Source organism: Salmo salar, chromosome ssa27 (genome assembly GCF_905237065.1).
Source record: "Salmo salar chromosome ssa27, Ssal_v3.1, whole genome shotgun sequence".
NCBI lineage: Eukaryota > Metazoa > Chordata > Actinopteri > Salmoniformes > Salmonidae > Salmo > Salmo salar.
The window spans coordinates 29,987,199-30,014,204 of record NC_059468.1 but is presented as its reverse complement, the minus strand read 5'-3'; the positions used below and the strand labels follow the sequence as shown (position 1 = coordinate 30,014,204).

Here is a 27,006-nt window from a genome sequence, read left to right as displayed (position 1 = left end):
GTCCAGAACGTCCGGCAACAGTGCCTCGTCCAGAACATCCGGCAACAGTGCCTCGTCCAGAACGTCCGGCAACAGTGCCTCGTCCAGAGTGTCCAGAACCAAGAGAGACGGCCCACTGTCCGGAACCAAGAGAGACGGGTGTAGCACAGGAGCCGTTGTTGACGGCAGCCACCCTCCCTTCACTCCCTTTAGTTTAGGGGATTTATTTTGGTTTTGGAGTTATTTTGTGTGAGGTGCATCCGGGGTCTGCACCTTTGGGGGGGGGGGGGGGTACTGTCACGTTCTGACCAGTAATAGGGGTTATTTGTTATTGTAGTTTGGTCAGGACGTGGCAGGGGGTATATGTTTTATGTGGTTCGGGGTGGTTGTGTGTTTAGTGGGGTGTTTGATTTATTGTTTTGGGCACTGTTCTATGTTAATGTATTTCAATGTTTAGTCTAGTTCTTTGTATTTCTATGTTTAGTTTATTGGGGGTTGAACCCTCAATTGGAGGCAGGTGTTTTCTCATTGCCTCTGAGGGTTCTATAAATAGGTATGTGTTTGTTTTAGTATTTGTGGGAGATTGTGCTTGGTATAGCTTTGTTGCCTTACCGGCCTGTTATTAGTCGTTGTGTTTTTGTTGTGTACGTGTTTGTTTTGGTTCACCTTCTTGTCCGTTTAAATAAAAAGAAGATGAGTGCACATTTCCCCGCTGCGTCTTGGTCCACTTTACCCTACGACAACCGTGACAGTATGATTCAAATTATTGACACCCCTGTTTTCAATACCTCACATTATGACGATAACCGCACTGAGACTTTTTCTAGAATGTTTTATGAGGATTTTAGACCATTCCTCCATACAGAATCCTTCCAGATCTTTGATATCCTTTAGCTGTGCTCTTCAGTTCAAACCACATGTTTTCAATAGGGTTCAAGTCTAGAGACTGAGATGGCCATTGCAAAAATATTTTTATGATTTATTTTATACAGTCATTTTGCTCATCTTTCTTAAGGGTGTCAATCATTTCGGACTCCGCTACATACCGTCATCATGTTGTAAGTGTGCTGTAAAACAGTTACATGAGACATATAATGGATAGTTAATGTCTTATACTACAGCACTTCAGCAGCACTACGGTCCTCTAGCTAGCTAACGTCCAGTGGGGCATTCCCTCCACATTCCATTATCCATGTGTTACAGCAGCAAATAGCTCCTGATCCAACCTCCTCAACACTGCCCTGAACACTGCTCCTCCCTGAGCCAGGAGTTTTTCATGACTCTGTGACCTGAGAAGGAACAACTGACTTCTCAGGACTTTTATCTGAGGTTGGATATATAGGCCCAGAATTCCCGGCTTTTTCCGTGATCAGGTCACACGGTCAGGAAACGCTCCTGGTCCTATGGATGAAGTATAACCTTGCTTGCCATGCAGGTTTGAACAGGCTGGAACAAGACTCAATGAATTACAGCTCGCCATGAGACATCATTGTTTGTCTCGGACTCTTTTGGAGTCGTGCAGTTGTTTTCATCTGGAGCAGAGCCTCAGATGTTGTTTTCTGTTTCCTTATTTTTAAAGTGGTACAGGGCTGCTGTCCAAATGGCACAATATTACTTACATAGAGCCCATAGGGTCTGGCCAAACATAGTGCACTATATAGGGAATATGGTGCCGGTTGGGATGTCTTTCTCATGTTAATTACCCCACAGTGTATATTTTTATGTGTAGTTATGCAGGCAGGCAGCTGGTTGCGTAAGGACCAGCTTGTATGAATGACTTGGTCCCTGGTGTACTGGTGGCTGCTTTGTGGTTCTCAATTGAGCAATTGTAGAGTTTGCTGGGAATTCATGCTCTTCTTCTATCGTCTGCTTTTTGTTTTCTTCTTCTACTACTCTTTGTCCTTTTCTCTTCCCGACTTCTCCCTCTCTCTCCCCCCTTCTCCCTCTCTCTCCCCCCTTCTCCCTCTCTCTCCCCCCTTCTCCCTCCCCCTTTTCCCTCCCCCTTCTCCCTCCCCCTTTTCCCTCCTCCCTTCTCCCTCCCCCTTTTCCCTCCTCCCTTCCCCCTTCTCCCTCCCCCTTCTGCCTCTCTCCCTTCCCCCTTCTCCCTCCCCCTTCTGCCTCTCTCTCCCTTCCCCCCTTCTCACTCTCTCTCCTCCCCCCTTCTCACTCTTTCTTCCCCCCTTCTCACTTCTCCCTTCTTCCTCTTTCTTCCCCCCTTCTCACTTCTCCCTTCTTCCTCTTTCTTCCCCCCTTCTCCCTCTTTCTCCCTTCTCCCTTCTTCCTCTCCCTTCCCACCCTTCTCCCTTCCCCCTTCACTCTCAGTTCAATTCAAGGGCTTTATTGGCATGGGAAACATATGTTAACATTGCCAAAGCAAGTGAAATAGATAATAAATAAATAAAAGTGAAATAAACAATAAAAATGAACAGTAAACATTACATTCAAAATAATGAAGATCTTTAAAATGTCTTATGTCTATATACAGTGTTGTAGCGATGTGCAAATAATTAAAGTACAAAAGGGAAAATAAATAAACATAAATATGGGTTGTATTTACAATGGTGTTTGTCTTCACTGGTTGCCCTTTTCTTGTGGCAACAGGTCACACATCTTGCTGCTGTGGTGGCACACTGTGGTATTTCACCCAGTAGATATGGGAGTTTGTCAAAATTGGGTTTGTTTTCGAATTCTTTGTGGGTCTGTGTAATCTGAGGGAAATATGTGTCTCTAATATGGTCATACATTTGTTAGGAAGTGCACTTTAGTTTCCACCTCATTTTGTGGGCAGTGTGCACATAGCTTGTCTTCTCTCTCTTCCACCCTTCTCTCTTCCACCCTTCTCGCTTCCACCCTTCTCGCTTCTACCCTTTCCACCTTCTCCCTCTCCCTTCCCCCCTTCTCATTCTCCCTTTCTCTCTCTGGCAGGTTTCCAATCAGAAATCATATTCCTGCATCCAGTGGAAGTGATACGTTTATTTGTTTAGCTTTTTACGGGACAATAAAACTGAAAGTAAAACTCCTTAAACTTCACATTTCTCTAAACTTTAAAGAGTGTTGAACTCAGTTCAAGGCCACTGTCTATTTCAGTGATCTGCCAGAATCCTCTGTGTGGTCCTTTGAGGCATATAGACTCACACAATTTGGTGGACTGAAGGTGTGTGTGTGTGTGTGTGTGTGTGTGTGTGTGTGTGTGTGTGTGTGTGTGTGTGTGTGTGTGTGTGTGCACATGCGAGAGTGTGGCTGTGGGTCAGCTGTCCCTCCTGCCGTTAGGTGTCAGGGTTTTGTGTGTGCGTGTGAGTTAAGGAGTGTGTGGCGTGGAGAGGTGGTCCTCAGGGTGGACTTGAATGCCGGTTTTCTTCACTAAAGAAAGCCGCAACAAAGCCCTGTGAAGTTCAGGCCCTACACACCTGCTCCAACACATCCCACAACGTACTTTAAACTACTGGGCTTTTCTCTTGGCTAATCTGTCTGCTTCTGTTCAGAGGGGCAGGGACACACTGTCACACATGCAGACACACACACACGTTGTGTATTCACACAAACTACACACAGCTCTGGATTCAGTCCATATCCCAGAAGTATCACGGAAAATCTGCGTTATAGCTCGATTAAAATGTAAAGGCAATGTTTGTGGAGACTTGCGTTCCCACGTTCGCGGTAAACGCTGCATATGTCGGCTCAATCGGAAATTACCTTTCAATTTTTTAATGCGGATCTTTAATGATACGGAGTGAATCCAGCCCTTAATTTCATTGCACTCAGCTTTAATCATTGGGCATTTGCTAAACTAATAACTAATACAACTGTGTTGTTTTGTAATGATATGTACCACGTGTCACAGGTCAGAGGTTGAGACTGTCAGCTGGACCTCATAGACTGCTAAACCCCCAATCAACTGCAACACCAATCACCAGTACATCAGTCTCACACTGGCTGCAGCGGTACTTGCGTGGTGTGTGTGTGTGCGTTCGTGCGGTGCATGCGTGTGTGTGTGTGTGTGTGTGTGTGTGTGTGTGTGTGTGTGTGTGTGTGTGTGTGTGTGTGTGTGTGTGTGTGTGTGTGTGTGGAGGGGGGGAGGTTGTACAGTTGCTGTGGCTTGTTTGAGTGTAGAAGGGGGACCATGGGTAACTGTCCTTGGCAGCTGTGCAGTCACAGACAGACAGACAGACAGACAGACAGACAGATATATCAGCAATCAGCCAGCGATCTCTGTGGGTTCTGTCACCAGTTTGGACCCGTCCCAAACGGTCTTGAACTGCTCAGGAACTGGGAACTCCCTCTGTTAAACAGACAATGTTAAAAACAAAACCACACTCAGACACACTCTCACTAAGTCTCATACTTACACTATCTCTCACAGACAGACAGACAGACAGACAGACAGACAGACAGACAGACAGAGTCTTTCCTGGAGTTGGCGGGCATGGGGCTTTACATTCATCTGCTCATTAGCTTGGTAAGTAAGGCTCTCAGTGAGAAAAGATGCATTTAGAGTAAAGGTTGACCAGAGTCCCTGTCGCAGCAGGACTTAGGCCGGGATTCAAATCAATCTGCCTTAGATCCGTGTTATAGCACGCTCGACATTAAAGGTAATTTCTGATTGACTCCACATATGCAGCGTTTACCATGAATGCGATCTTTGCGAATGCGGGAACATTGCCTTTAAAAGCTGCATTGTCACAACATACAGTCGGATTGAATCCCTGCCTTAGGTCTCCACTTTTCACCATATGCATATATAAACATCAAGAACAGCACACAGTGGTAGTTAAGGTTCCTATTTGCCAAGGGTGGACCACTCTGGTCCTGGAGAGCTGGAGGGACAGTGTTTGCAGGCGTTTGTTCTAACCCAGCTTTGACGTTGGCCACATCTGCTACAAGAAACCAGTTGAATATGAAGACCCTCAACTATTTGTCCTATACTCCACCTGTTGGCCAACAACTGTATTTTATTTTATTTAACCTTTATTTAACCAGGTAAGTCAGTTAAGAACAAATTCTTATTTACAATGATGGCCTACCAAAATGCAAAAGGCCTCCTGTGGGGCTGGGATTAAAAATGTAAAAATGTATAAGTACACACATCACGACAAGAGAGACAACACAACACTACATAAAGAGAGACCTAAGACAACAATATAGCAAGGCAGCAACACACGACAACACAGCATGGTAGCAACACAACATGACAACAACATGCTAGCAACACAACATGGTAGCAGCACAAAACATGGTACGAACATCATTGGGCACAGACAACAGCACAAAGGGCAAGAAGGTAGAGACAACAATACATCACGCGAAGCAGCCACAACTGTCAGTAAGAATATCCATGATTGAGAAAAAACTGTCCAGTTTGAGTGTTTGTTGCATGTTGTTCCAGTCGCTAGCTGCAGCGAACTGAAAAGAGGAGCGACCCAGGGATGTGCATGCTTTGGGGACCTTTAACAGAATGTGACTGTCAGAATGGGTGTTGTATGTGGAGGATGAGGGCTGCAGTAGATATCTCAGATGGGGGGAGTGAGGACTAAGAGGGTTTGATAAATAAGCATCAACCAGTGGGTCTTGTGACGAGTATATAGAGATGACCAGTTTCCAGAGGAGTATAGAGTGCAGTGATGTGTCCTATAAGGAGCATTGGTGGCAAATCTGATGGCCAAATGGTAAAGAACATCTAGCTGCTCGAGAGCATCCTTCCCTGCCAATCTCTAAATTATGTCTCCGTAATCTAGCATGGGTAGGATGGTCATCTGAATCAGGGTTAGTTTGGCAGCTGAGGTGAAAGAGGAGCAATTACGATAGAGGAAACCAAGTCTAGATTTAACTTTAGCCTGCAGCTTCGATATGTGCTGAGAGAAGGACAGTGTACCGTCTAGTACTACATACTACCAAGTACTTGTATGAGGTGACTACCTCAAGCTCTAAACCATCAGAGGTAGTAATCACACATGTGGGGAGAGGGACATTCTTCTTACCACACCACATGACCTTTGTTTTGGAGGTGTTCAGAACAAGGTTAAGGGTAGAGAAAGCTTGTTGGACACTTAGAAAGCGTTGTTGTAGAGCATTTAACACAAAATCCGGGGAGGGGCCAGCTGAGTATAAACCTGTATCATCTGCATATAAATGGATGAGAGAGCTTCCTACTGCCTGAGCTATGTTGTTAATGTAAATTGAGAAGAGTTTGGGGCCTAGGATCGAGTCTTGACAGGCAGTGGCTGAAACAGCAGATTTTCTGACTTTATACACTGCACTCTTTGAGAGAGGTAGTTAGCAAACCAGGCCAAAGACCCCTCAGAGACACCAATACTCCTTAGCTGGCCCACAAGAATGGAATGGTCGACCATATCAAAAGATTTGACCAGTCAATAAAAATAGCAGCACAATATTGCTTAGAATCAAGGGCAATGGTGACATCATTGAGGACCTTTAAGGTTGCAGTGACACATCCATAACCAGATTGCATACACATCCAAACCAGATTGCATACCAGAGAGAATACTATAGACATCAAGAAAGCCAGTCAGTTGATTATTGACAAGTTCTTCCAACACTTGATAAACAGGGCAAAATAGAAATAGGTCTGTAACAGGATCAGTTTGATTTTCCCCTTTAAATAAAGAACAAACCGTGGCTGCCTTCCAAGCAATGGGAAACTACCCAGAAAGGAGAGACAGGCTTGGCATTGATAGGGGCAGCAACCTTAAAGAAGAAAGGTCTCTAAACTATCTGACCCAGATGTTTTTTGGGGGTCAAGTCCCAGGAGCTCCTTTAGCACCTCGGACTCAGTGTCTGCCTGCAGGGAGAAACTTTGTAGCGGGTCAGGGGAACAAGAGGGAGGAGGGTTTATTCTCCAGGTCTTTAACCGTTTTCCAGAACTTCTTGGAGTTAGACCCACAGAGAGAGAAATGCTCCTTAAAGTAACTAACTTCGGCCTTCCGGATAGCCGGAGTGCACTTATTTCTCATTGCCTGAACGAGAGCCAGTCAGCCTGAGTATGCGTGTGCCGAGCATTTTGCCAAATGCAATTCTTGAGGTGGAGTAACTCTGCAAGATCACGGTCGAACCAGGGGCTGAACCTGTTTTTAGCTCTGATTTTCTTTATGGGGGCGTGTTTGTTAACAATACCACTGAAAATATATAAAAAAGAAGGTCCAAGCGTCTTCGACAGAGGGGGACTGTTCCAGACTTCTTCACCATCATCTTGTCTTGATTCACAGAGAGTAACACGCCTCTCTCTATCTCTCAACACAGGGTCCCATTGCTCCTCCCTCTCTGTTCGCTCCTGCCCCTGGCGGTCCCAGCCCCCTTCCACCAACCCCACCCCCTGGACCCCCACCAGTATTCACAGGCGAACTGCCACAGGCCGACAGCACCACGGCCCAGCACTCGGCTCTCTTTGCCCAGCTGAACCAAGGAGAAGCAATCACTAAAGGTAGCCAAGCCACTGTCACCCAGGGGTTGAAGAGCTCTGATCCAACTGCAGGGGAGGGAGGGAGGGAGGGAAAAGAAGTAGAAACAGAAGAAGAAAGGGAGGGAGAGTTGAAGAGGGAGGATGTGGGTTGAATCAACAGTTACAGAGTTCTGAAACCAGCACTGCCCACCACTCAGCCCTGTTCGCCCAATTGAACCAGGGATCCACAGGTAGCCAAGACGGGAGAGAAGATGAGGAAGAAGGAGGGGGAGAAACAGAAGGAGAAAGTGAGGGAGAATTGATGAGTTGCTGTGTTGTGTTGAAATAGTCATTATATTTCTATGCTGTGCTTATTAACCTGTTAAGGACAGACGTTCCGCTAGCGGAACGCCTCACCAATATCCAATGGTATAGAGTGACGCGAATTACAAATACCTCAAAAATGCAAAAATTGCATTTATCAAACATATGACTATTTTACACCATTTTAAAGACAAGACTCTCCTTTATCTAACCACATTGTCCGATTTCAAAAAGGCTTTACAACGGAAGCAAAACATTAGATTATGTCAGGAGAGTACCCTCCCAAAAATAATCACACAGCCATTTTCAAAGCAAGCATATATGTCACAAAAACCAAAACCACAGCTAAATGCAGCACTAACCTTTGATGATCTTCATCAGATGACACTCCTAGGACATTATGTTATACAATACATGCATGTTTTGTTCAATCAAGTTCATATTTATATCAAAACCCAGCTTTTTACATTAGCATGTGATGCTCAGAACTAGCATACCCACCGCAAACGTCCGGTGAATTTACTAAATTACTCACGATTAACGTTCACAAAATACATAACAATTATTTTAAGAATTATAGATACAGAACTCCTTTATGCAATCGCGGTGTCCGATTTTAAAATAGCTTTTCGGCAAAAGCACATTTTGCAATATTCTGAGTACATAGCCCGGCCATCACGGCTAGCTATTTTGACACCCACCAAGTTTGGCCCTCACCAAACTCAGATTTACTATAAGAAAAATTGGATTACCTTTGATGTTCTTCGTCAGAATGCACTCCCAGGACTTCTACTTCAACAACAAATGTTGTTTTGGTTCGAAATAATCCATAGTTATATCCAAATAGCTCCGTTTTGTTTGTGCGTTCAGGTAACTATCCAAAGGGTGACGCGCCGGCGCATTTCGTGACAAAAAATGTCAAAATATTCCATTACCGTACTTCGAAACATGTCAAACGCTGTTTAAAATACATTTTTATGCGATTTTTCTCGTAAAATAGCGATAATATTCCAACTGGGCGACGTTGTATTGATTCAAAGAGAGAAAGAAAAAACATGGAGTCGTCTCGTGCATGCGCGCTCCAGTGTCATTGTTCTCAGAAGGACCACTCGCAAAAACCCCTGCTGTTTTTCGCCCAGAGACTGGAGAGCTCTCATTCCACTTTCTGGTGCCTTCTGAGAGCCAATGAAAGCCTTAGAAAATGTCACGTTACAGCAGAGATGCTGTATTTTTGATAGAGATGCCCTTGAAGGAGAACAAATTGTCAGACAGGGTACTTCCTGTATAGAATCTTCTCAGGTTTTGGCCTGCCATATGAGTTCTGTTATACTCACAGACACCATTCAAACAGTTTTAGAAACTTTAGAGTGTTTTCTATCCAAATCTACTAATTATATGCATATTCTAGTTTCTGGGCAGGAGTAGTAACCAGATTAAATCAGGTACGTTTTTTTATACGGCCGTGAGAAAATTCTGCCCCCTATAACAACAGTTAGGGTCAAAGTTTCTCAAATTGAGATTTTTTGATCGGTCATTTTTTTATACATTTTTATACTAAAACAATATCTTATTACAATGAAGTATCCTCTCTCTGTTCACTAGCGTTAAAGCACGTCTCAAAGGACCAGATGACCCATAAGAATCCCGCCCTTCGCTCCCAGGGAGGGGAGAATCACGCCTCCCCATCCAAGAGCCGGAACCCCGGCGGCTCCTCCAACCTAGCGCCTCCCCAGAAACGACCCCCACTGCTGGAGCTGGAGGGGAAGAAATGGAGGGTGGTATGTGTCTTGCCTCGCCTGCCAGGCTTCTAAGTTTTGCTATTATCAAAATGGAGGACATAGAGGATCTTAAAGAATGTCTAGTGCGTCAGGAACGTTTTGGTGCTTCTCACATATTCAATGACCAAGACTGCTGTTAGTGTGACAGTACACTTTCGGAGGCGATTGTGATGTCTGGTGCTGAACCCAATGAGGTCATCCAAAGGTCAAGGGTCAAACCGGAGAGAGGTCAGACGGACACAGGTCTTGTTTGTTGTTTCTCCCCACAGGAGTACTTTGACCAGGCTCATGACCTGGTTATCAAGGAGACCGAGCTGAGACAGGTGGCCTATGTCTTCTGCTGCAGCAATTCTACTCTACAGATAGAGGGAAAGATCAACTCCATCATTGTGGGTGAGTTCAGCCATCTGTTGTATTACTAATAATACTGTATTTCTGTTATTAAGGTTTGATCATTTATACTGCAACCTCATTTACAAAGGAGTGGCCATGCACAGTGGACAATTCTTTGTCATCTTTGACAGGATCATTCCTGTATCTCTCTCACTCACTTATTTCATGCTTTCCTATGACGTTCACCTCTGACAGATAACTGTAAGAAGCTTGGCCTGGTGTTTGACAACATTGTTGGCATTGTGGAAATAATCAACTCAAAGGACATTCAGTTACAGGTCAGCTCAAATTTCATACATGTTCAAGTAAATAACATACAGTATGTGTTCTCTTTCCTCTCTGCATCTAAAGTTCAGCTTCAATGTACCTGCAATAACCCGATCATAGATGTATAGTACTGGCACATTTAGTTGTATATGTTATGTTGGGCCATGAGTTAGGTGCCTCTGAGTTAGGGCCATGACTTTTTTTTCCTTTTCAGGTTACATGGACAGGAAAAATTACTGTCCCTAGACTAGTTATAAGATGGAAATATCTGCCCCACTTTTCTCCAGGTGATGGGTAGAGTTCCTACCATCTCCATCAACAAGACAGAGGGATGCCAAGTCTACCTGAGTAAGGACGCTCTGGACTGTGAGATCGTCAGCGCCAAGAGCTCCGAGATGAACATCCTGGTACCACAGGATGACGACTATGTGAGTGTGTGTTAAAGGGTGTGTTGAGGGCTTGCATTTCCAACATGTCTGTCTGTCTGTCTGTCTGTCAGCCTGTCTGTCTGTCAGCCTGTCAGCCTGTCAGCCTGTCTGTCTGTCTGTCTGTCTGTCTGTCTGTCTGTCTGTCTGTCTGTCTGTCTGTCTGTCTGTCTGTCTGTCTGTCTGTCTGTCTGTGAGAGATAGTGTAAGTATGAGACTTAGTGAGAGTGTGTCTGAGTGTGGTTTTGTTTTTAACATTGTCTGTTTAACAGAGGGAGTTCCCAGTTCCTGAGCAGTTCAAGACCGTTTGGGACGGGTCCAAACTGGTGACAGAACCCACAGAGATCGCTGGCTGATTGCTGATATTTCCTCCTCATCGAGATTATCTCTTATCACCCCCATTTATTCCTCATCTATTTTCCCTCTCCATCAGAGGTTTCACAAACCCTTACAGGCTGGCTATCACAAGTAATAAAAGGGATCCTGTACCACACAAACCAGACAGTGTAACTGACTGGCTAGTAGTGCTGTAGGTCAGTTGATTGTGCGCCTGATTGTATGCATTAAGATTACATTTTATTGTTTCCTCTGCACTTTGAAATCGTAGATTGTCCTCGAACTGTTTGTTCATCTTATTTGTTGCAGAGCACTCTCCTTCACAAAACTACTGTACTATCCACAGAGTTATGGTAAGCCTACTATTTAAACAAGCAGTATTTTTGGCAGGTTTCTTCGTGTAGAATTTCTGTGTTTGGCAAATAAAGTTGCATTAAAATGAGGAATAGCGAGGAAGTGTAGCCTTTATGTTCATCTGTTAAATCTGTTTATGCAAAATAAGGTAACCGTCTCTCAAACAAGTATCTGGCATCATAACTTACTTGTGTGTGCCATAACAAAAAAGGTGTTTATGCAAGTAGGCTATGTGTACAACATAATTACTTCTTTACAAGTTAACAGCTGAAAAAGCTACCCTGATAAGGCAAACCTTGTATTAGGATATATTATGGATGTGTCTTTTGATTGGAGTGAACCTTCAGATTCTACTAGGCATTGTAATGTTGTTGTTTTATGCTTTGTTGTGGTGACTTGATTTGAGACGCAGAAAGTATTGGAGAATGAGGTCGAGTTGACTTTTGATTTGTATGATATGTAGGATGAAGAGAATGTTCCACGGATAAAATTGAACGGCCAGTTTGAAACTATATGGTCAGTTGAGAGGAGTTGTAGAGTATGTTCTACAAGATGTTGAAGCATACACTGTTTTGGTTTGCTTTAATACTCTACAATACTAAACTATTCACATCTAGCTGTTCAGTTAACAGTTGTATCATGTTTATACTGCATGGTAGTGTTCTCCCAGCTAGCACATTTGGTTCCTTGGAAGTTGTGGGAGCGTATGTTTTTGATTTCACATTTCTGGGAAGGAAGCTATAAGTTTCCTGACCAGTAGAACAGAATTTTTTTTTCAACATTCTGTGAACGGAAGTAAAAATGTTGCCTGTTCTGGGAACTTACATTTTTAGGATGAAAGTTTTCCTGGAAAGTTTTTATTAATGTTCTGAGAACGGTAATGTAATTTGAAGGTAATTAAATAACGTTCTGAGAACATGTTTCAATAAGACTTCTAATAACACTGCTAGCTTAGTTTAACTGTTTTGAACTCCAAGCACAGATAGAACAAATGAAAATGTATTCGCTTAGGCATTAATCATACAATTTTATTTTTTAATTGTGGTATGGCGTCAGTGAAATTCAAACCTATTATCTTCTCTTCTCTATCCATGGAATTATTCCACTACGCCACCAGGATGGGGCTGAAAGTACTACATTTCCCACCACAGAAACATATAGCTCTCAGAAAATGATGTGTTAGCTGGGTATCCTGCTCCATCCCTAGAATGTTGTGAGAAGGTTGTATGCAAAATAACCATAGGGCAACAACACTCCAGCCAAGCTTTAAAAACAAATGGTTCTCAGAACTTTGTGCTAGCTGGGGTAGCACTGAATTAGGATGGAGTGTTTTGTTTTTTTGAACACATTTTTTATATACTAGCCTATATTGCATTGACAGCAGACTTAATTGACAAAGTGAAATGGAAGTTAAGGATAACAATAGCGAGAACTTGCATTTGATAACTAGTTTAAGATATATCTTGCTTATCTCTTATTAATTTTCCTAACCCAAATATATGGTTGTAGCATCACCACCAGTAGATTGCTCTGTCACCAGCACTGCATAAGCCTTAATATGCTTAGATATAAATCAACACAGAGAAATGTTTTTCATAATGTTCAATGTGTACTGAACTATTGTCAATATATGTACCTGTTAGTCTGAATACACCACTGTAACCTTAAATGATCTTCATTTCTTTAATGCATTTTGTATTGGGACACAAATGCATCAGCATTTAGATGGGGTTAATACACTGTTAGTGCTTTTCACATGTCTTTATTCATACCCAGCAGTGAATTTAGTGTACATAAATGTATCGTTTTTCACATTAAAATCTAAACTTTAGTGCTTGTGCGATGTCTTGACATTCATTTGGACTTGAGAATCTCTTATTTGTGTTACATTTTATTCAGTGCCATAAAGGTGGAAAAGAGAAATGTTCAGAAACTGGATACCTCAAATAAATTTTCAATCCAGGTACTGTAAGTGTTCAAGTAAAGACCATAAGTGATTTTCAAACACACGTGATTACATAAGTCATTAGAAACCTTAACCTGCAATATAATTTACAACACACAAAAAATCTAAAATGTTCATAATTTCTTTCATTAGTTTCACCATTATACATTCAAACACATGAATATATATTGTCAGTGTTTGATAACCATGTTTCCCTGAGAGTCTTGGGTGAAGAGCAACTCCTCTCCTTCCTCTTCCAGCAGGGTTTTATCAGCAGCAAATATACTGTCTCTACCACTAGCTAATACATTAGTCTGGTCCTTTATTGGGCTTCTTGATACCAGAGCACGGTGTGCAATCACCCTGAAGCCCTCAGAGTCCTGTGTGAACAGCATGGCAAGAGTGTCTCCCTCACACTCTCTCAATGGTTGTTCTAGAACACGTTTCATGGACTGTTCTAGAACATGTATCTGTGGTGATGGAAGATGTGGTTTCGTCCATCTGTGAGTGGAAACAGGGCTGAGAGGAGGAGACATCTTGTTTGGGGATGGCGAAGACATTGATCGTGGTAAGTCGTTCTCTTTCCCTTCTACCTGCTGTGATATCAAATGAGAAGGGACAGCCCTTTTCTGGGTGGAGCTTCTATCCTGGGCACCCAGCCAAGCCCTGAATCCACCCTCACTCTGCAGGCTCTCCGGGAAAGCAGTGCCTGAGTCACTGGCCTGTCTTACTCCAACAAGGAGTTCCTGGTGTGTCAGAACACACTGCCCCTCAGAATCTGGTTCACTTAGATCTTGACTATACTGTGGGCTGCTACAGGCACTCCATTGGTCCTGACGGCACTCCTCCTCATGAGTATCAGTCTCTACTGGGGGAGAGGAATTCACAGAGAGCCTTCTCTTTTTGTCTGGTTCCTCCATCTCCTCAGACTGATGGTCCATGTTAAGATGGGGCATATGGGAAACCTCCCAATATGCTCTTTCCCTGAAGCTCTGCCTGTCCCACTCACAGCCTGCAGCATTCTCTCGCTCCGGGCTCATCTGTAGGGTGGTGGGTTGAGCTCCTGTACTCTGTGCCCCTGACTCTAAACCCGCTGCACGTTTCCGTTTGGTTCCACTCCCAATGTTAACACGCCTGAGTGAAGTTGAGGCACATCTGGTGGAGGTGGAAGGTGTACTTGGCTCTGGAGACGCAGGTGCCTTTTGGGCTACTGTAAAAGAGAGTGACATGGGGAGCCTCTAAAACATTATTGGCATATTACACTAACAACACATTACTTACTGTAAATAACAATTGCTGACATGATTCCATTTGTTGAAGTACAGCCTAATCCCGAAGCAGCATTTCCTCTGCACCTGAGCTTACCTTTGCGCTGTGGGGTAAAGAATGAGGATATAGAGCTCTGTTTGTTGACAGGAATCTGGATTTTTGTCTGTGTAAAATTCAGCGCCACTGCTAAGCTGTAGCCTCCAGACCGGGCCAGAGGATTCAGTTGTTTTGAGATGGGTCGCAATGGCCTTCTCTGGAATGAGAAATGAACAGTTTTTAAAAATGACAATTAGGGAATGTATTCAGTCATTGTCTCCACAAGTTCAGAGCAAGTAAAACATATAGTATATTATGATAAAGAATCATAGTAGTGGACTATCTTGTTTCCATGACAACAAACTCAGCTGGGTCAGAACCAATGAGTCAGACGTTTTCCAAAGCACAGTACCTGTTTAGCCTTTTCTTTGAGGTCTACAGTGTCCAGCCAAACCCCACACTCCTCCTGTGTTGAAGCCTCAGATTGCGCTTTGGAGGTCTTCATGGTAAGGTAGGACAGGCTTGCGAATGATATTTGGAAATTAGCCTGCTTCGATTTGCATTGAAACCCCCGGTTGCTTTGGATGACAAAATAATTACTGTCATGAAACAAGGTAAGAGCTTTTTCACAATTGAGCTAAAATACAAGCTATCTAATTGGATTTTCAGTCTTACCTTGTAACCAAGCTATGTTGTGTCTTTTTTGAGTCTCGCGCGCCAGAAAATAATTGGGCTTCCACTTGCCAGATATTGCACATGAAACTCCACTCACTTTATAAAAGTATCAGTAGAAAATATAATTCAAATATACATTTCCTCATGTGGTAACACGTTTCTAAATTGTATTTTTTTGTATTTTAACACTTATTTGGAATTTGGCTTATTTTAAGTGAGGCACAGAAGGGCACCTTACGTTTTGCAACGTCTGTGGGTCCTTTGGTTCCGCGAGGGGTGTGTTTACACTGACGTCACTTCAGTTTGCCAAGGGGGTGAGTTAAATATTTACAAAACATTTTGATTTATTATTGAAGTATTGGTCGAATAACATGTATATATTATTTCAATCGACGTCACAGTAGTGTATTGGGAACTGGCCTATCTTATCCAGCCAATATATTGTGCCAAATGGGTGATTGTTTTGGTTAAATAAATCACAAAGGAAATGCTAGCTAGCTAACTAGCTTATTTTTCATAAAACATCTACAGTAGCTAATGTCATCTTTGAATGTTGTTGTTGACATGTATTTATCTAATCATTGCCCTTACCAACCTTTGTAATTAGCTAAACGAGTGGTGAATTCATCAATGTGTAGCTAACTAGATAAGCTACATTGCGTGCTTGTTAGCCAATTGAGGACTTCCTACTTGTATTCTCTCTTTGCTAGCTAACTAACGTGACAGATCGCCACAGTTTACAGTCAATTAATTAACTTTGATTTTATAGCTAAAGTATTTGAAATGCATCTGTAACATGTATTACTTTTAATAGATAAAGTTGTGAAACGGCAGCAGTCACCATGTTTCACGGAATACCTGTCGCAGGAGGTATGGGAGGAGGTAAGTTTTACCTGAGACAGTCACAAATGTGCTCAAGTACAGTGAAAGGCCTTTCTTGCAAGCTCCAACCCAGCAATGCAGTAATCAATATCAATGAAGCACTAAAAAGAACATAAGGTAGAACCAAAAACACATGAGAAATGGAAATAAGAAGAATACAAGAAAGTAAGAAGACCCAGGCTTTTTTAGAGACATCTTATAGACGTGATCATCAAAGAGATGTGGTCTTCTTATAAAGCATCGCTGTTATGCCTTTATACTTCTCTTCATTATAGCTCCTGTCAATAAACCTGAATTGTATGAGGTAAGTGGGGTTTTGTAGGGTTTGCATAATTGAATGGCATATTTGGTGGAGCTCTGGCTTTGAGTTTCCCGCAATGTTACCAGCTTTTTAAAAATCCAAAATAAGAAATAATGCAGTTTGTTTTTTAGGAAGTAAAATTGTACAAGAATGCCAGAGAGAGAGAGAAGTAAGTGAACATTGCCTGTAAATTCATGATAAACGCTATTCACAAACCATGTAGGTGAGATGTTAACATTGAGCGTTGTGCTTGTATTTATCAAGGTTTGACAACATGGCAGAGCTGTTTGCTGTGGTGAAGACCCTTCAGGCCCTGGAGAAAGCTTACATCAAAGACTGTGTGACTCCTAATGAGTGAGTTTATATACTCTGACTGGTTGTGTGTGTGTGCACGTGTGTCATAGACCAGTGTTTCCCAACCCTGGTCCTCAAGTATCCCCACATTTTATTTTATTTAACCTTTATTTAACTAGGCATGTGAGTTTAGAACAAATTCTTATTTACAATGACGGCCTACCAAAAGGCAAAAGGCCTCCTGCGGGGACGGGGGCCTGGGATTAAAAAAAGAAATACAATATAAATATAGGACAAAACACACATCACAACAAGAGACACAACACTACATAGAGAGACATAAGACAACAACATAGCAAGGCAGCAACACATGACAACACAGCATGGTAGCAACATAACAACAACATGGTAGCAACAACATAACAACAACATGGTAGAAACACAACATGGTAGCAGCACAAACATGGTACAAACATTATTGGGCACAGTCAGCAGCACAAAGGTCAAGAAGGTAGAGACAACAATACATCGCACAAAGCAGCCACAACTGTCAGTAAGAGTGTCCATGATTGAGTTTTTGAATGAAGAGATTGAGATAAAACAATCCAGTTTGAGTGTTTGTTGCAGCTCGTTCCAGTCGCTAGCTGCAGCGAACTGAAAAGAGAGACCCAGGGATGTGTGTGCTTTGGGGACCTTTAACAGAATGCGACTGGCAGAATGGGTGTTGTATGTGGAGGTTGAGGGCTGCAGTAGATATCTCAGATGGGGGGAGTGAGGACTAAGAGGGTTTGATAAATAAGCATCAACCAGTTGGTCTTGTGACGGGTATATAGAGATGACCAGTTTCCAGAGGAGTATAGAGTGCAGTGATGTGTCCTATAAGGAGCATTGGTGGCAAATCTGATGGCCAAATGGTAAAGAACATTTAGCTGCTCGAGAGCACTCTTACCTGCCAATCTCTAAATTATGTCTCCGTAATCTAGCATGGTCATCTGAAACAGGGTTAGTTTGGCAGCTGAGGTGAAAGAGGATCAATTATGATGGTGGATACCAAGTCTAGATTTAACTTTAGCCTGCAGCTTTGATATGTGCTGAGAGAAGGACAGTGTACCGTCTAGTACTACATACCACCAAGTACTTCTATGAGGTGACTACCTCAAGCTCTAAACCATCAGAGATAGGAATCACACATGTGGGGAGAGGGGCATTCTTCTTACCAACCCACATTTATTTTTTAAAATAATTTTTTTTAACCTTTATTTAACTAGGCAAGTCAATTTAAGAACAAATTCTTATTTACAATGACAGCCTACACCAGCCAAACTCGGACGATGCTGGGCCAATTGTGAGCCGCCCTATGGGACTCCCAATCCCGGCCGGTTGTGATACAGTCTGGATTCGAACCAGGTTGTCTGTAGTGACGCGTCTAGCACTGAGATGCAGTGTCTTAGACCACTGTGCCACTTGGAAGCCCCGTGACATGACGTTTGTTTTAGAGGTGTTCAAAACAAGGTTAACGGCAGAGAAAGCTTGTTGGACACTTAGAAAGCATTGTTGTAGAGCATTTAACACAATATCCGGGCAGGGGCCAGCTGAGTATAAGACTGTATTCTCTGCATATAAATGGATGAGAGAGCTTCCTACTGCCTGAGCTATGTTGTTGATGTAAATTGAGAAGAGCGTGGGGCCTAGGATCGAGCCTTGACAGGCAGTGGCTGAAACAGCAGATTTTCTGACTTTATACACTGCACTCTTTGAGAGAGGTAGTTAGCAAATCAGGCCAAAGACCCCGCAGACACCAATACTCCTTAGCCCACAAGAATGGAATGGTCTACCGTATCAAAAGCTTTGGCCAAGTCAATAAAAATAGCATTTCCCTTCCAAGCAATGGGAAACTCCCCAGAAAGGAGAGACAGGTGTGGCGATGAAAGGGGCAGCAACCTTAAAAAAGAAAGGGTCTAAACCATCTGACCCAGATGTTTTTTGGGGTCAAGTTTAAGGACCTCCTTTAGCACCTCGGACTCAGTGACTGCCTGCAGGGAGAAACTTTGTTCCGGGGCAGGGGAAAAAGAGGGAGAAGCGTCGGGGATAGTCGCATTAGAAGGGTTGGGAGAAAATGTTGGACGCGCAAGGAGGCATGGCTGAGTCAAATAGGAATCCTGACTTAATGAAGTGGTGATTTAAAGAGCTCAGCCCCCCGAACCAGGGGCTGAACCTGTTTTTAATTCTCATTTTCTTTATGGGGAAGTGTTTAACAATACCACTGAAAATATCTAAAAAGAAGGTCCAAGCGTCTTTGACAGAGGTGATCAAGCTGATTCTATACCGTTTTACAGAGGCCAGTTCATGAAGGAAGGTTTGCTCATTAAAGTTTTTTAACAAGCGTCTATAACAAATCAGGACAAGTCGTTTCACTGTGCAGCCATTACGAACACAGGCTGTAAAACAGTAATCACTATGGTCATTACAGAAAACACCAGACTGATACCTATCAGGATTATTTGTGAGGATAACATTGAGGAGAGTAGCCTTTTCTGGGTGTTTGGAGTCATACCTTATGGGATTTGTGATAATCTGAGAAAGATTTAGGGAATTCCATTGCTTTAGGACTTGGTCAGGTGGTTTAAGCATGTCCCAATTTAGGTCACCTAGCAGGACAAATTCAGACTTAGTGTAAGGGGCCAGGAGAGAGCTTAAGGCAGGTAGGGTACAGGCTGGTGCTGATGGAGGACAATAGCGCCCAGCAACAGACAACAAAGAGCTATTTGAAAGTTTAATGCTTAAAACCAGCAAATCAAATTGTTTGGGGACAGACTTGGTGAAGACAACCGAGCACTGATGGTGGTCCTTGGTAAAGATTGCCACTCCTCCACCTTTGGAAGATCTGTCTTGCTGAGAAAGGTTAACATCAGTATTCTAAACACTCTTTCTTAACCACATCTCAGTAATGACCAACACATCTGGATTGGAGCTGTGAACCCACACTTTCAATTGATCCATTTTAGGTAATAAGCTTCTAGTGTTAACGTGCAGAAAACCCAGGCTTTTACGAGAGCAGAAATCAGTGAGGCACATATCAGAGCACAAGTCAGAATTGGGGCTAGTAACAGTAGATGGGCCAGGGTGTACATGCACATTTCCAGATATCATCAACAGTAATACAATCAAGGCATGGCATAGTACAGGGAGAGCTCTGCAGTGCTGATTTATGACGTCTGAATGTGCATCAGGTGGCAATATTGTACAGCAATTTCATCAGATAACATGAATACAAGGCCGGTGAGAGGTGGTTGGAATAGGATGGGAGGCCAAAAGTCTGTGTCACCAATAGAGAGTCAAAGTCCCGAGTGTGGGAACAAACATAGCCTGTCCCACGGTTGGGTAAAGACAGTTTGTAGTCAACAAAGTATGCAGGAATCATGAGGCAAAATGCACAAGAAAAAAATCTAATATATCGACTTGGGGCTAGCCATTGTCAGTTCAGAGTCACTCGCCCCAACAGTGCGTGTGTGTTGGAGGCAAGCGAAAGCTCAGGAGAGAGGGGTGAGTGTGGTGGAGGTACCTGTACCAGACAGGGGGAGACAGGCCAGGGCTGATATGGGCAGAAAGCTTACATTCTTGTTAATCTAACTGCACTGTCCAATTTACAGTAGCTTTTACAGTGAAATAATACCATGCTATTGTTTGAGGAGAGTTCACAATTATGAACTTGGAAATGTATTAATAAACCAATTAGGCATATTTGGGCAGTCTTGATACATTTTGAACAGATATGCAATGGTTCATTGGATCAGTGTAAAACTTTGCACATACACTGCTGCCATCTAGTGGCCAAATCTAAATTGCGTCTGGGCTGGAATAATACATTATGGCCTTTCTCTTGCATTTCAAAGATGATGGTACAAAAACGTTTTTTTTTCTTTCGTATTATCTTTTACCAGATCTAATGTGTTATATTTTCCTACATTAATTTCACATTTCCACAAACAAAAGGTGTTTCCTTTCAAATGGTATCAGAATATGCATATCCTTGCTTCAAGATCTCAGCGATCACTGCCTCATTGCCTGCATCCGTAATGGGTCAGCGGTCAAACGACCTCCACTCATCACTGACAAACGCTCCCTGAAGCACTTCAGCGAGCAGGCCTTTCTAATCGACCTGGCCCGAGTATCCTGGAAGGATATTGACCTCATCCCTTCAGTAGAGGATGCCTGGTTATTTTTTTTGAATGCCTTCCTCACCATCTTAAACAAGCATACCCCATTCAAGAAATTTAGAATCAGGAACAGATATAGCCCTTGGTTCTCTCCAGACCTGACTGCACTTAACCAACACAAAAACATCCTGTGGCGTTCTGCATTAGCATCGAACAGCCCCCGTGATATGCAACTTTTCAGGGAAGTTAGAAACCAATATACACAGGCAGTTAGAAAAGCCAAGGCTAGCTTTTTCAACCAGAAATTTGCTTCCTGCAACACAACTCAAAAAAAGTTCTGGGACACTGTAAAGTCCTTGGAGAATAAGAGCACCTTCTCCCAGCTGCCCACTGCACTGAGGATGGGAAACTCTGTCACCACCGATAAATCCACTATAATTGAGAATTTCAATAAGCATTTTTCTACTGCTGGCCATGCTTTCCACCTGGCTACCCCTACTCCGGTCAACAGCACTGCACCCCCCACAGAAACTCGCCCAAGCCTTCCCCATTTCTCCTTCTCCCAAATCCAGTCAGCTGATGTTCTGAAAGAGCTGCAAAATCTGGACCCCTACAAATCAGCTGGGCTAGACAATCTGGACCCTTTCTTTCTAAAATGATCTGCCAAAATTGTTGCAACCCCTATTACTAGCCTGTTCAACCTCTCTTTTGTGTCGTCTGAGATTCCCAAAGATTGGAAAGCAGCTGCGGTCATCCCCCTCATCAAAGGGGGGACACTCTTGACCCAAACTGCTACAGACCTATATCTATCCTACCCTGCCTTTCTAAAGTCTTCGAAAGCCAAGTCAACAAACAGATTACCGACCATTTGGAATCCCACCGCAACTTCTCTGCTATGCAATCTGGTTTCAGAGCTGGTCATGGGTGCACCTCAGCCACGCTCACAGTCCTAAACGATATCTTAACCACCATCGATAAGAAACAATACTGTGCTGCCGTATTCATTGACCTGGCCAAGGCTTTCAACTCTGTCAATCACCACATCCTCATCGGCAGACTCAATAGCCTTGGTTTCTCAAATGATTGCCTCGCCTGGTTCACCAACTACTTCTCCGACAGAGTTCAGTGTGTCAAATCGGAGGGCCTGTTGTCCAGGCCTCTGGCAGTGTCTATGGGGGAGCCACAGGGTTCAATTCTTGGGCCGACTCTTTTCTCTGTATACATCAATGATGTCGCTCTTGCTGCTGGTGAGTCTCTGATTGACCTCTACGCAGACGACACCATTCTGTATACTTCTGGCCCTTCTTTGGACACTGTGTTAACTAACCTCCAGACGAGCTTCAATGCCATACAACTCTCCTTCCAGGGCCTCCAACTGCTCTTAATACAAATAAAACTAAATGCATGCTCTTCAACCGATCGCTGCCTGCACCTGCCCGCCCGTCCAGCATCACTACTCTGGACGTTTCTGACTTAGAATATGTGGACAACTACAAATACCTAGGTGTCTGGTTAGACTGTAAGCTCTCCTTCCAGACTCACATCAAACATCTCCAATCCAAAGTTAAATCTAGAATTGGCTTCCTATTTCACAACAAAGCGTCCTTCACTCATGCTGCCAAACATACCCTTGTAAAACTGACCATCCTACCAATCCTCGACTTCGGCGATGTCATTTACAAAATAGCCTCCAATACCCAACTCAATAAATTGGATGCAGTCTATCACAGTGCCATCCTTTTTGTCACCAAAGCCCCATATACTACCCACCACTGTGACCTGTATGCTCTCGTTGGCTGGCCCTCGCTTCATACTCGTCGCCAAACCCACTGGCTCCAGGTCATCTACAAGACCCTGCTTGGTAAAGTTCCCCCTTATCTCAGCTCGCTGGTCACCATAGCAGCACCCACCTGTAGCACGTGCTCCAGCAGGTATATCTCTCTGGTCACCCCAAAAGCCAATTCCTCCTTCGGCTGCCTCTCCTTCCAGTTCTCTGCTGTCAATGACTGGAACGAACTACAAAAATCTCTAAAACTGGAAACACTTATCTCCCTCACTAGCTTTAAGCACCAGCTGTCAGAGCAGCTCACAGATTACTGCACCTGTACATAGCCCATCTATAATTTAGCCCAAACAACTACCTCTTCCCCTACTGTATTTATTTATTTATTTATTTATTTAGCTCCTTTGCACCCCATTATTTCTATTTCTACTTTACACTTTCTTCCACTGCAAATCTACCATTCCAGTGTTTTACTTGCTATATTGTATTTACTTCGCCACCATGGACTTTTTTGCCTTTACCTCCCTTATCTCACCTCATTTGCTCACTTTGTATATGGACTTATTTTTCTACTATATTATTGACTGTATGTTTGTTTTACTCCATGTGTTGTTGTATGTTGTCAAACTGCTTGCTTTATCTTGGCCAGGTCGCAATTGTAAATGAGAACTTGTTCTCAACTTGCCTACCTGGTTAAATAAAGGTGAAATAAAATAAATAAATAAAAAGGTCCTGAGCTACAGGCAGTTAGATTTGGGTATGTCATTTTAGGCGAAAATTTAAAAAAAGGGGTGGATCCTTAAGAGGCACATTTATACTCCTGAACTTATTTGGGCTTGCCATAACAAAGGGAATGACTCGACATTTCAGCTTTTCAGTTTTAATTTGTACAAATGTCTAAAAACAATTCCACTTTGACATTATGGGGTATTGTGTGTAGGCCAGTGACACAAATTATATTTTAAATTCAGGCTGCAACACAACAAAATGTGGAAAAAGTCAAGGCATATGAAAGTACTGTATGAGGTTGCTTCAACATTAGAGAATGAGATCCGTTACTGTGTGTTTCCATCAGGTACACGGCTGCTTGCTCCAGGCTACTGGTGCAGTACAAGGCTGCTTTCAAACAGGTCCAGGGATCTGACGTGGGTTCTATCGATGACTTCTGCAGGAAGTACAGAGTGAGTTTATATCAGTCACACTGCTTTGAGTGGAGTGCAGCTTTTGCAGTTAATGGAATCCACTCACTGTAAGGTAAAGTGGCTGATCCCAGATGTGTATGCGCTTTAGCCATCTGCTGGCTGCTGAACTCTAGAACAATATCTGAATATGAGTACATTGGTTTGTATTTCATATTGTTCTCCTCTCCCTTCTCTTGTATATCAGCTTGACTGCCCGCTAGCTATGGAAAGAATCAAGGAGGATCGACCAATCACCATCAAGGATGACAAGGGCAACCTGAATCGCTGCATTGCTGATATCGTATCGGTATGTCTCTTTGCCATGCTCATGACATTAAACACTAAGGGATTTCAGACGCTGGGATCACTGACATTTTTTTGCCAACATTGAAGCATTTGCGGTCCAATATCGGTTTAATAAAAAAGTGCGTTCTGTTCTGGCATTAAGTCTTTTTCTTAATTTTTCGCATGTTCTGGCTCATCCCAGAACACTGTTGGTGCCCCCTTAAGTGCCACAGCAAATTGCATCCCACATCAACCCTGCCAATATCCAGCAGGGCCGCTGAACAGAGAGGAACAGCATAGGATAGATATAACACACAAATTCAAACTCTTTTATAAGATCAGACTGGTAGGAAGGGAAAGGGGGATACCTAGTCAGTTGTACAACTGAATGCATTAAACTGAAATGTGTCTTCCACATTTAACCCAACCCCTCTGAATCAGAGAGGTGCGGGGGGTTGCCTTAATCGACATACACGTCATCGGCGCCCAGTGAACATTGGGTTAACTGCCTTGCTCAGGGGCCGAATGACAGATTTTTACCTTGTCAGACCACACATTTTGAAAGTGTGTGATTGTTCTGTAGTAAATTTCAGGTTTCTGACAGACAGTGAAATCATCAGTTAAGCTTACACATTATTGTCCTTTGTCTCTGTTTCTCCTCTCTTATCCCCAGCTCTTTATCACGGTGATGGACAAGCTACGTCTGGAAATCCGGGCGATGGATGAGGTAAATAGATCAAACTGAGGTCAAGTGACAATGAACATCAACATATCACCTCTAAAGTAATTAGGGCTTGGAAAGCCTCAGAGTCCCTATTTATAGGCTACATAGGACAATTCTGATCTTTTGCTCATTTTTTTTAGCAAAATATCTGATGTGATTGGTCAGAAGATGAATAATTGGGCAAAAGATCAGAATTGGGCTGCCTGTGTAAACGCAGCCATATAACCTGTCAGGTAAAGTGGTTAGGGTCCGGTATTGTTTCTATGTTTCATTGACTGATGGGGTGGTTTGAATTGATCAGATCCAACCAGACCTGAGAGAGCTGATGGAGACCATGAACAGAATGAGCAACATGCCCCCAGACAATGAGGCCAAGGACAAAGTCACCCTCTGGTAAAGATATACCTCACTTACACACATTTAGGGCTGGTTTCCCAGACACAGGTTGAGCCTAGTCTTGGACTAAGAAGCACTTTCAACGGAGAATCCTCATTGACCATGCTTTTTAATATATGACTAGGCTTAATCTGTGTCTGGGGAAACTGGCCCGTATTGTCTAACAACGACAGTAGGTGTAACACTAAAATAGTATAGTAATTCCGAAGGTAAAGAGTTGCGTGTTTTCCGCTTTAGGTTGACCACTCTCAGCAGCATGTCAGCCTCTGATGAGCTGGATGACTCCCAGGTTCGCCAGATGCTGTTTGACCTGGAGTCAGCCTACAACGCCTTCAACCGCTTCTTACACTCCTCCTAATCTACCCATCATCCAGGACTGTTCTCACCTTTCTTATATCATTGTACTATCCCTTCCTCTCCTCTCTCGCTACGCGTCTCAGAGGTCATCTCCTCTGTTTGTGGTCTGTACTATTCAATGGAATAATATCTTTCTTCCTCCATCTCTGGTACAGTACTTGTCTGTCTTATCCTTTGAACTCTGACCTAGACTCTTGGCTGCGTCCAGTGCTGTGACCCAAGTGGGTTCCTCCTGTTCAGTGAGATGCCTAGTTGAGTTGTAGTTCTCTAGCCTGAGTGATGGGGCACTGTGTTAAGACTACTCATATCAAATCAAATTTGATTTGTCACATGCGCCGAAGACACCAGGTGTAGACCTTACCGTAAAAATGTTTACTTACAAGCCCTTAACCAACAATGCAGTTTTAAGAAAATATTTACTAAATAAACTAAAGTTAATATTTTTTTTTTTTAAGTAACACAGTAAAATAATAATGAGACTATATACAGGGGGTACTGATACCGAGTCAATGTGGTATCAGCCTGTTCTAGCATCTACAGTACATAGGACTGTGTTGACGTCTGGTGTTGTCATACCAACACAAGGCCCGGTGTGAGTCTGTACCCTTTAAAAGTCACTTTATATGAAGACAAGATATTTGAAATACAACATGTAAAAAAGTGACCTGGAGTGTGTTTTTAAGAAGTTTGGTCAGCCAAAACTTTGATAAAGGGATGGAAATAACATTTTGAGATGAAAATGAACTGCTAAATGTATGTGAAATACAGTGTTGCTGTTCCTCATCTGCACTCTGAGGCACTCCAATAATTTGTGTACAGGTTATTCCTGGCAATGGATGTTCATTTAACTCAAGTTGAAACAGTTGATGGACAGGTGGGCCTTAAAATAGTTACGGCCAACCTGTAATGCACCCTTATTGATGATCATGTTGAAACACTCTAGTGAATGAAATGTGTTTATCTATGATTTTGTTTCTCATTTGAGTACATTTTATATTATAGTACTATACTTCAGTTAACATTCTTAATTCAGTTTTTGTTTAGATGTGAGGGTTTGGCCACATTAGGTGGGCAATGGAGATGGGTGGATTCATAGAATTTCCTCCTCCTTTTGGGATGCTGACTAAATGGTGTTTCACCCCTCAATGAAAATTAGGGAGAGCATATTTATTAAGAATTACCATTGTAAATAATGCAGTTTTGAATTTTAAAAAGCATGTAACACTTTTTAGAAATAATATTTAAAAACATCTACCTCCAACTTTGGTGTCTGCCTGTTATCATGTTTAGATATGTCTGAATTCTAAGGTCATTCGATGCACATTTTGCTTGGTACACTGGGTGCGTTTGTAAATTCACTCTGGAGTACCAGAGAGCGCTTAGTGTGCTCTGGGCATTTGTAAAAATTCAGAACGTTGTTAGATTGTCAGTTTTTGTAAATTCAGAGCGTTACGCACTCGGGGCGTTAAGAG

The 27,006-nt window shown here is 42.9% G+C and overlaps 3 protein-coding genes across 6 annotated transcripts in view; 2 read left to right on the top strand and 1 right to left on the bottom strand.

Moving 5' to 3' along the window:
* The window catches only part of LOC106588865 (adenylyl cyclase-associated protein 2), a 52,975-nt gene extending 39,895 nt beyond the window's left edge, over positions 1 to 13,080 (top strand). For both annotated transcript variants that reach the window (XM_045709443.1, XM_045709442.1), the window contains exons 8-13: positions 7,234 to 7,414; positions 9,299 to 9,474; positions 9,744 to 9,867; positions 10,063 to 10,145; positions 10,422 to 10,562; positions 10,832 to 13,080. In XM_045709443.1, coding sequence (XP_045565399.1) covers positions 7,234 to 7,414; positions 9,299 to 9,474; positions 9,744 to 9,867; positions 10,063 to 10,145; positions 10,422 to 10,562; positions 10,832 to 10,915 — 789 coding nt within the window. In that variant the 3' untranslated portion in view covers positions 10,916 to 13,080. The remainder of the gene's footprint in view (positions 1 to 7,233; positions 7,415 to 9,298; positions 9,475 to 9,743; positions 9,868 to 10,062; positions 10,146 to 10,421; positions 10,563 to 10,831) is intronic.
* A 44-nt stretch (positions 13,081 to 13,124) lies between these two features.
* aunip (aurora kinase A and ninein interacting protein) lies at positions 13,125 to 15,421 on the bottom strand. Of its 3 annotated transcripts, none has more exons than XM_045709444.1 (4): positions 15,175 to 15,421; positions 14,912 to 15,077; positions 14,560 to 14,716; positions 13,125 to 14,430 (listed from the first exon to the last, which is right to left on the bottom strand). In XM_045709444.1, the coding sequence occupies exon 4, from the start codon at positions 14,421 to 14,423 to the stop codon at positions 13,386 to 13,388; it is 1,038 nt and encodes a 345-aa protein (XP_045565400.1). In that variant the 5' UTR covers positions 14,424 to 14,430; positions 14,560 to 14,716; positions 14,912 to 15,077; positions 15,175 to 15,421; the 3' UTR covers positions 13,125 to 13,385. The 3 variants fall into 3 exon arrangements, with proteins under 3 accessions (XP_045565400.1, XP_014033921.2, XP_014033922.2); XM_014178446.2 differs by having other exon boundaries at positions 13,125 to 14,404; positions 15,175 to 15,416; XM_014178447.2 differs by having other exon boundaries at positions 13,125 to 14,404; positions 14,912 to 15,379.
* Positions 15,394 to 26,795, top strand: LOC106588905 (vacuolar protein sorting-associated protein 28 homolog). The gene is made up of 10 exons (XM_014178451.2): positions 15,394 to 15,488; positions 15,989 to 16,056; positions 16,332 to 16,360; positions 16,489 to 16,526; positions 16,622 to 16,711; positions 23,667 to 23,772; positions 23,978 to 24,079; positions 24,731 to 24,784; positions 25,083 to 25,174; positions 25,415 to 26,795. Exons 2-10 carry the CDS (start codon positions 16,017 to 16,019, stop codon positions 25,533 to 25,535), a joined length of 672 nt encoding a protein of 223 aa, XP_014033926.1. The 5' UTR covers positions 15,394 to 15,488; positions 15,989 to 16,016; the 3' UTR covers positions 25,536 to 26,795.
* Positions 26,796 to 27,006: the final 211 nt, after the last annotated feature.

What these genes read in the sequence shown, in the direction of transcription:
- LOC106588905 (XM_014178451.2), top strand. Translation starts at nt 16,017, where the DNA reads ATGTTTCACGGAATACCTGTCGCAGGAGGTATGGGAGGAG. An exon ending in AATGCCAGAGAGAGAGAGAA is followed by an intron (nt 16,527 to 16,621) that starts GTAAGTGAACAT and finishes GTATTTATCAAG; the next exon opens with GTTTGACAACATGGCAGAGC. An exon ending in AAGGACAAAGTCACCCTCTG is followed by an intron (nt 25,175 to 25,414) that starts GTAAAGATATAC and finishes TTTCCGCTTTAG; the next exon opens with GTTGACCACTCTCAGCAGCA.
- aunip (XM_014178446.2), bottom strand. Translation starts at nt 15,257, where the DNA reads ATGTGCAATATCTGGCAAGTGGAAGCCCAATTATTTTCTGGCGCGCGA. An exon ending in CAACATAGCTTGGTTACAAG is followed by an intron (nt 15,078 to 15,174) that starts GTAAGACTGAAA and finishes TGTCATCCAAAG; the next exon opens with CAACCGGGGGTTTCAATGCA. An exon ending in TCAAAGAAAAGGCTAAACAG is followed by an intron (nt 14,717 to 14,911) that starts GTACTGTGCTTT and finishes TTCTCATTCCAG; the next exon opens with AGAAGGCCATTGCGACCCAT.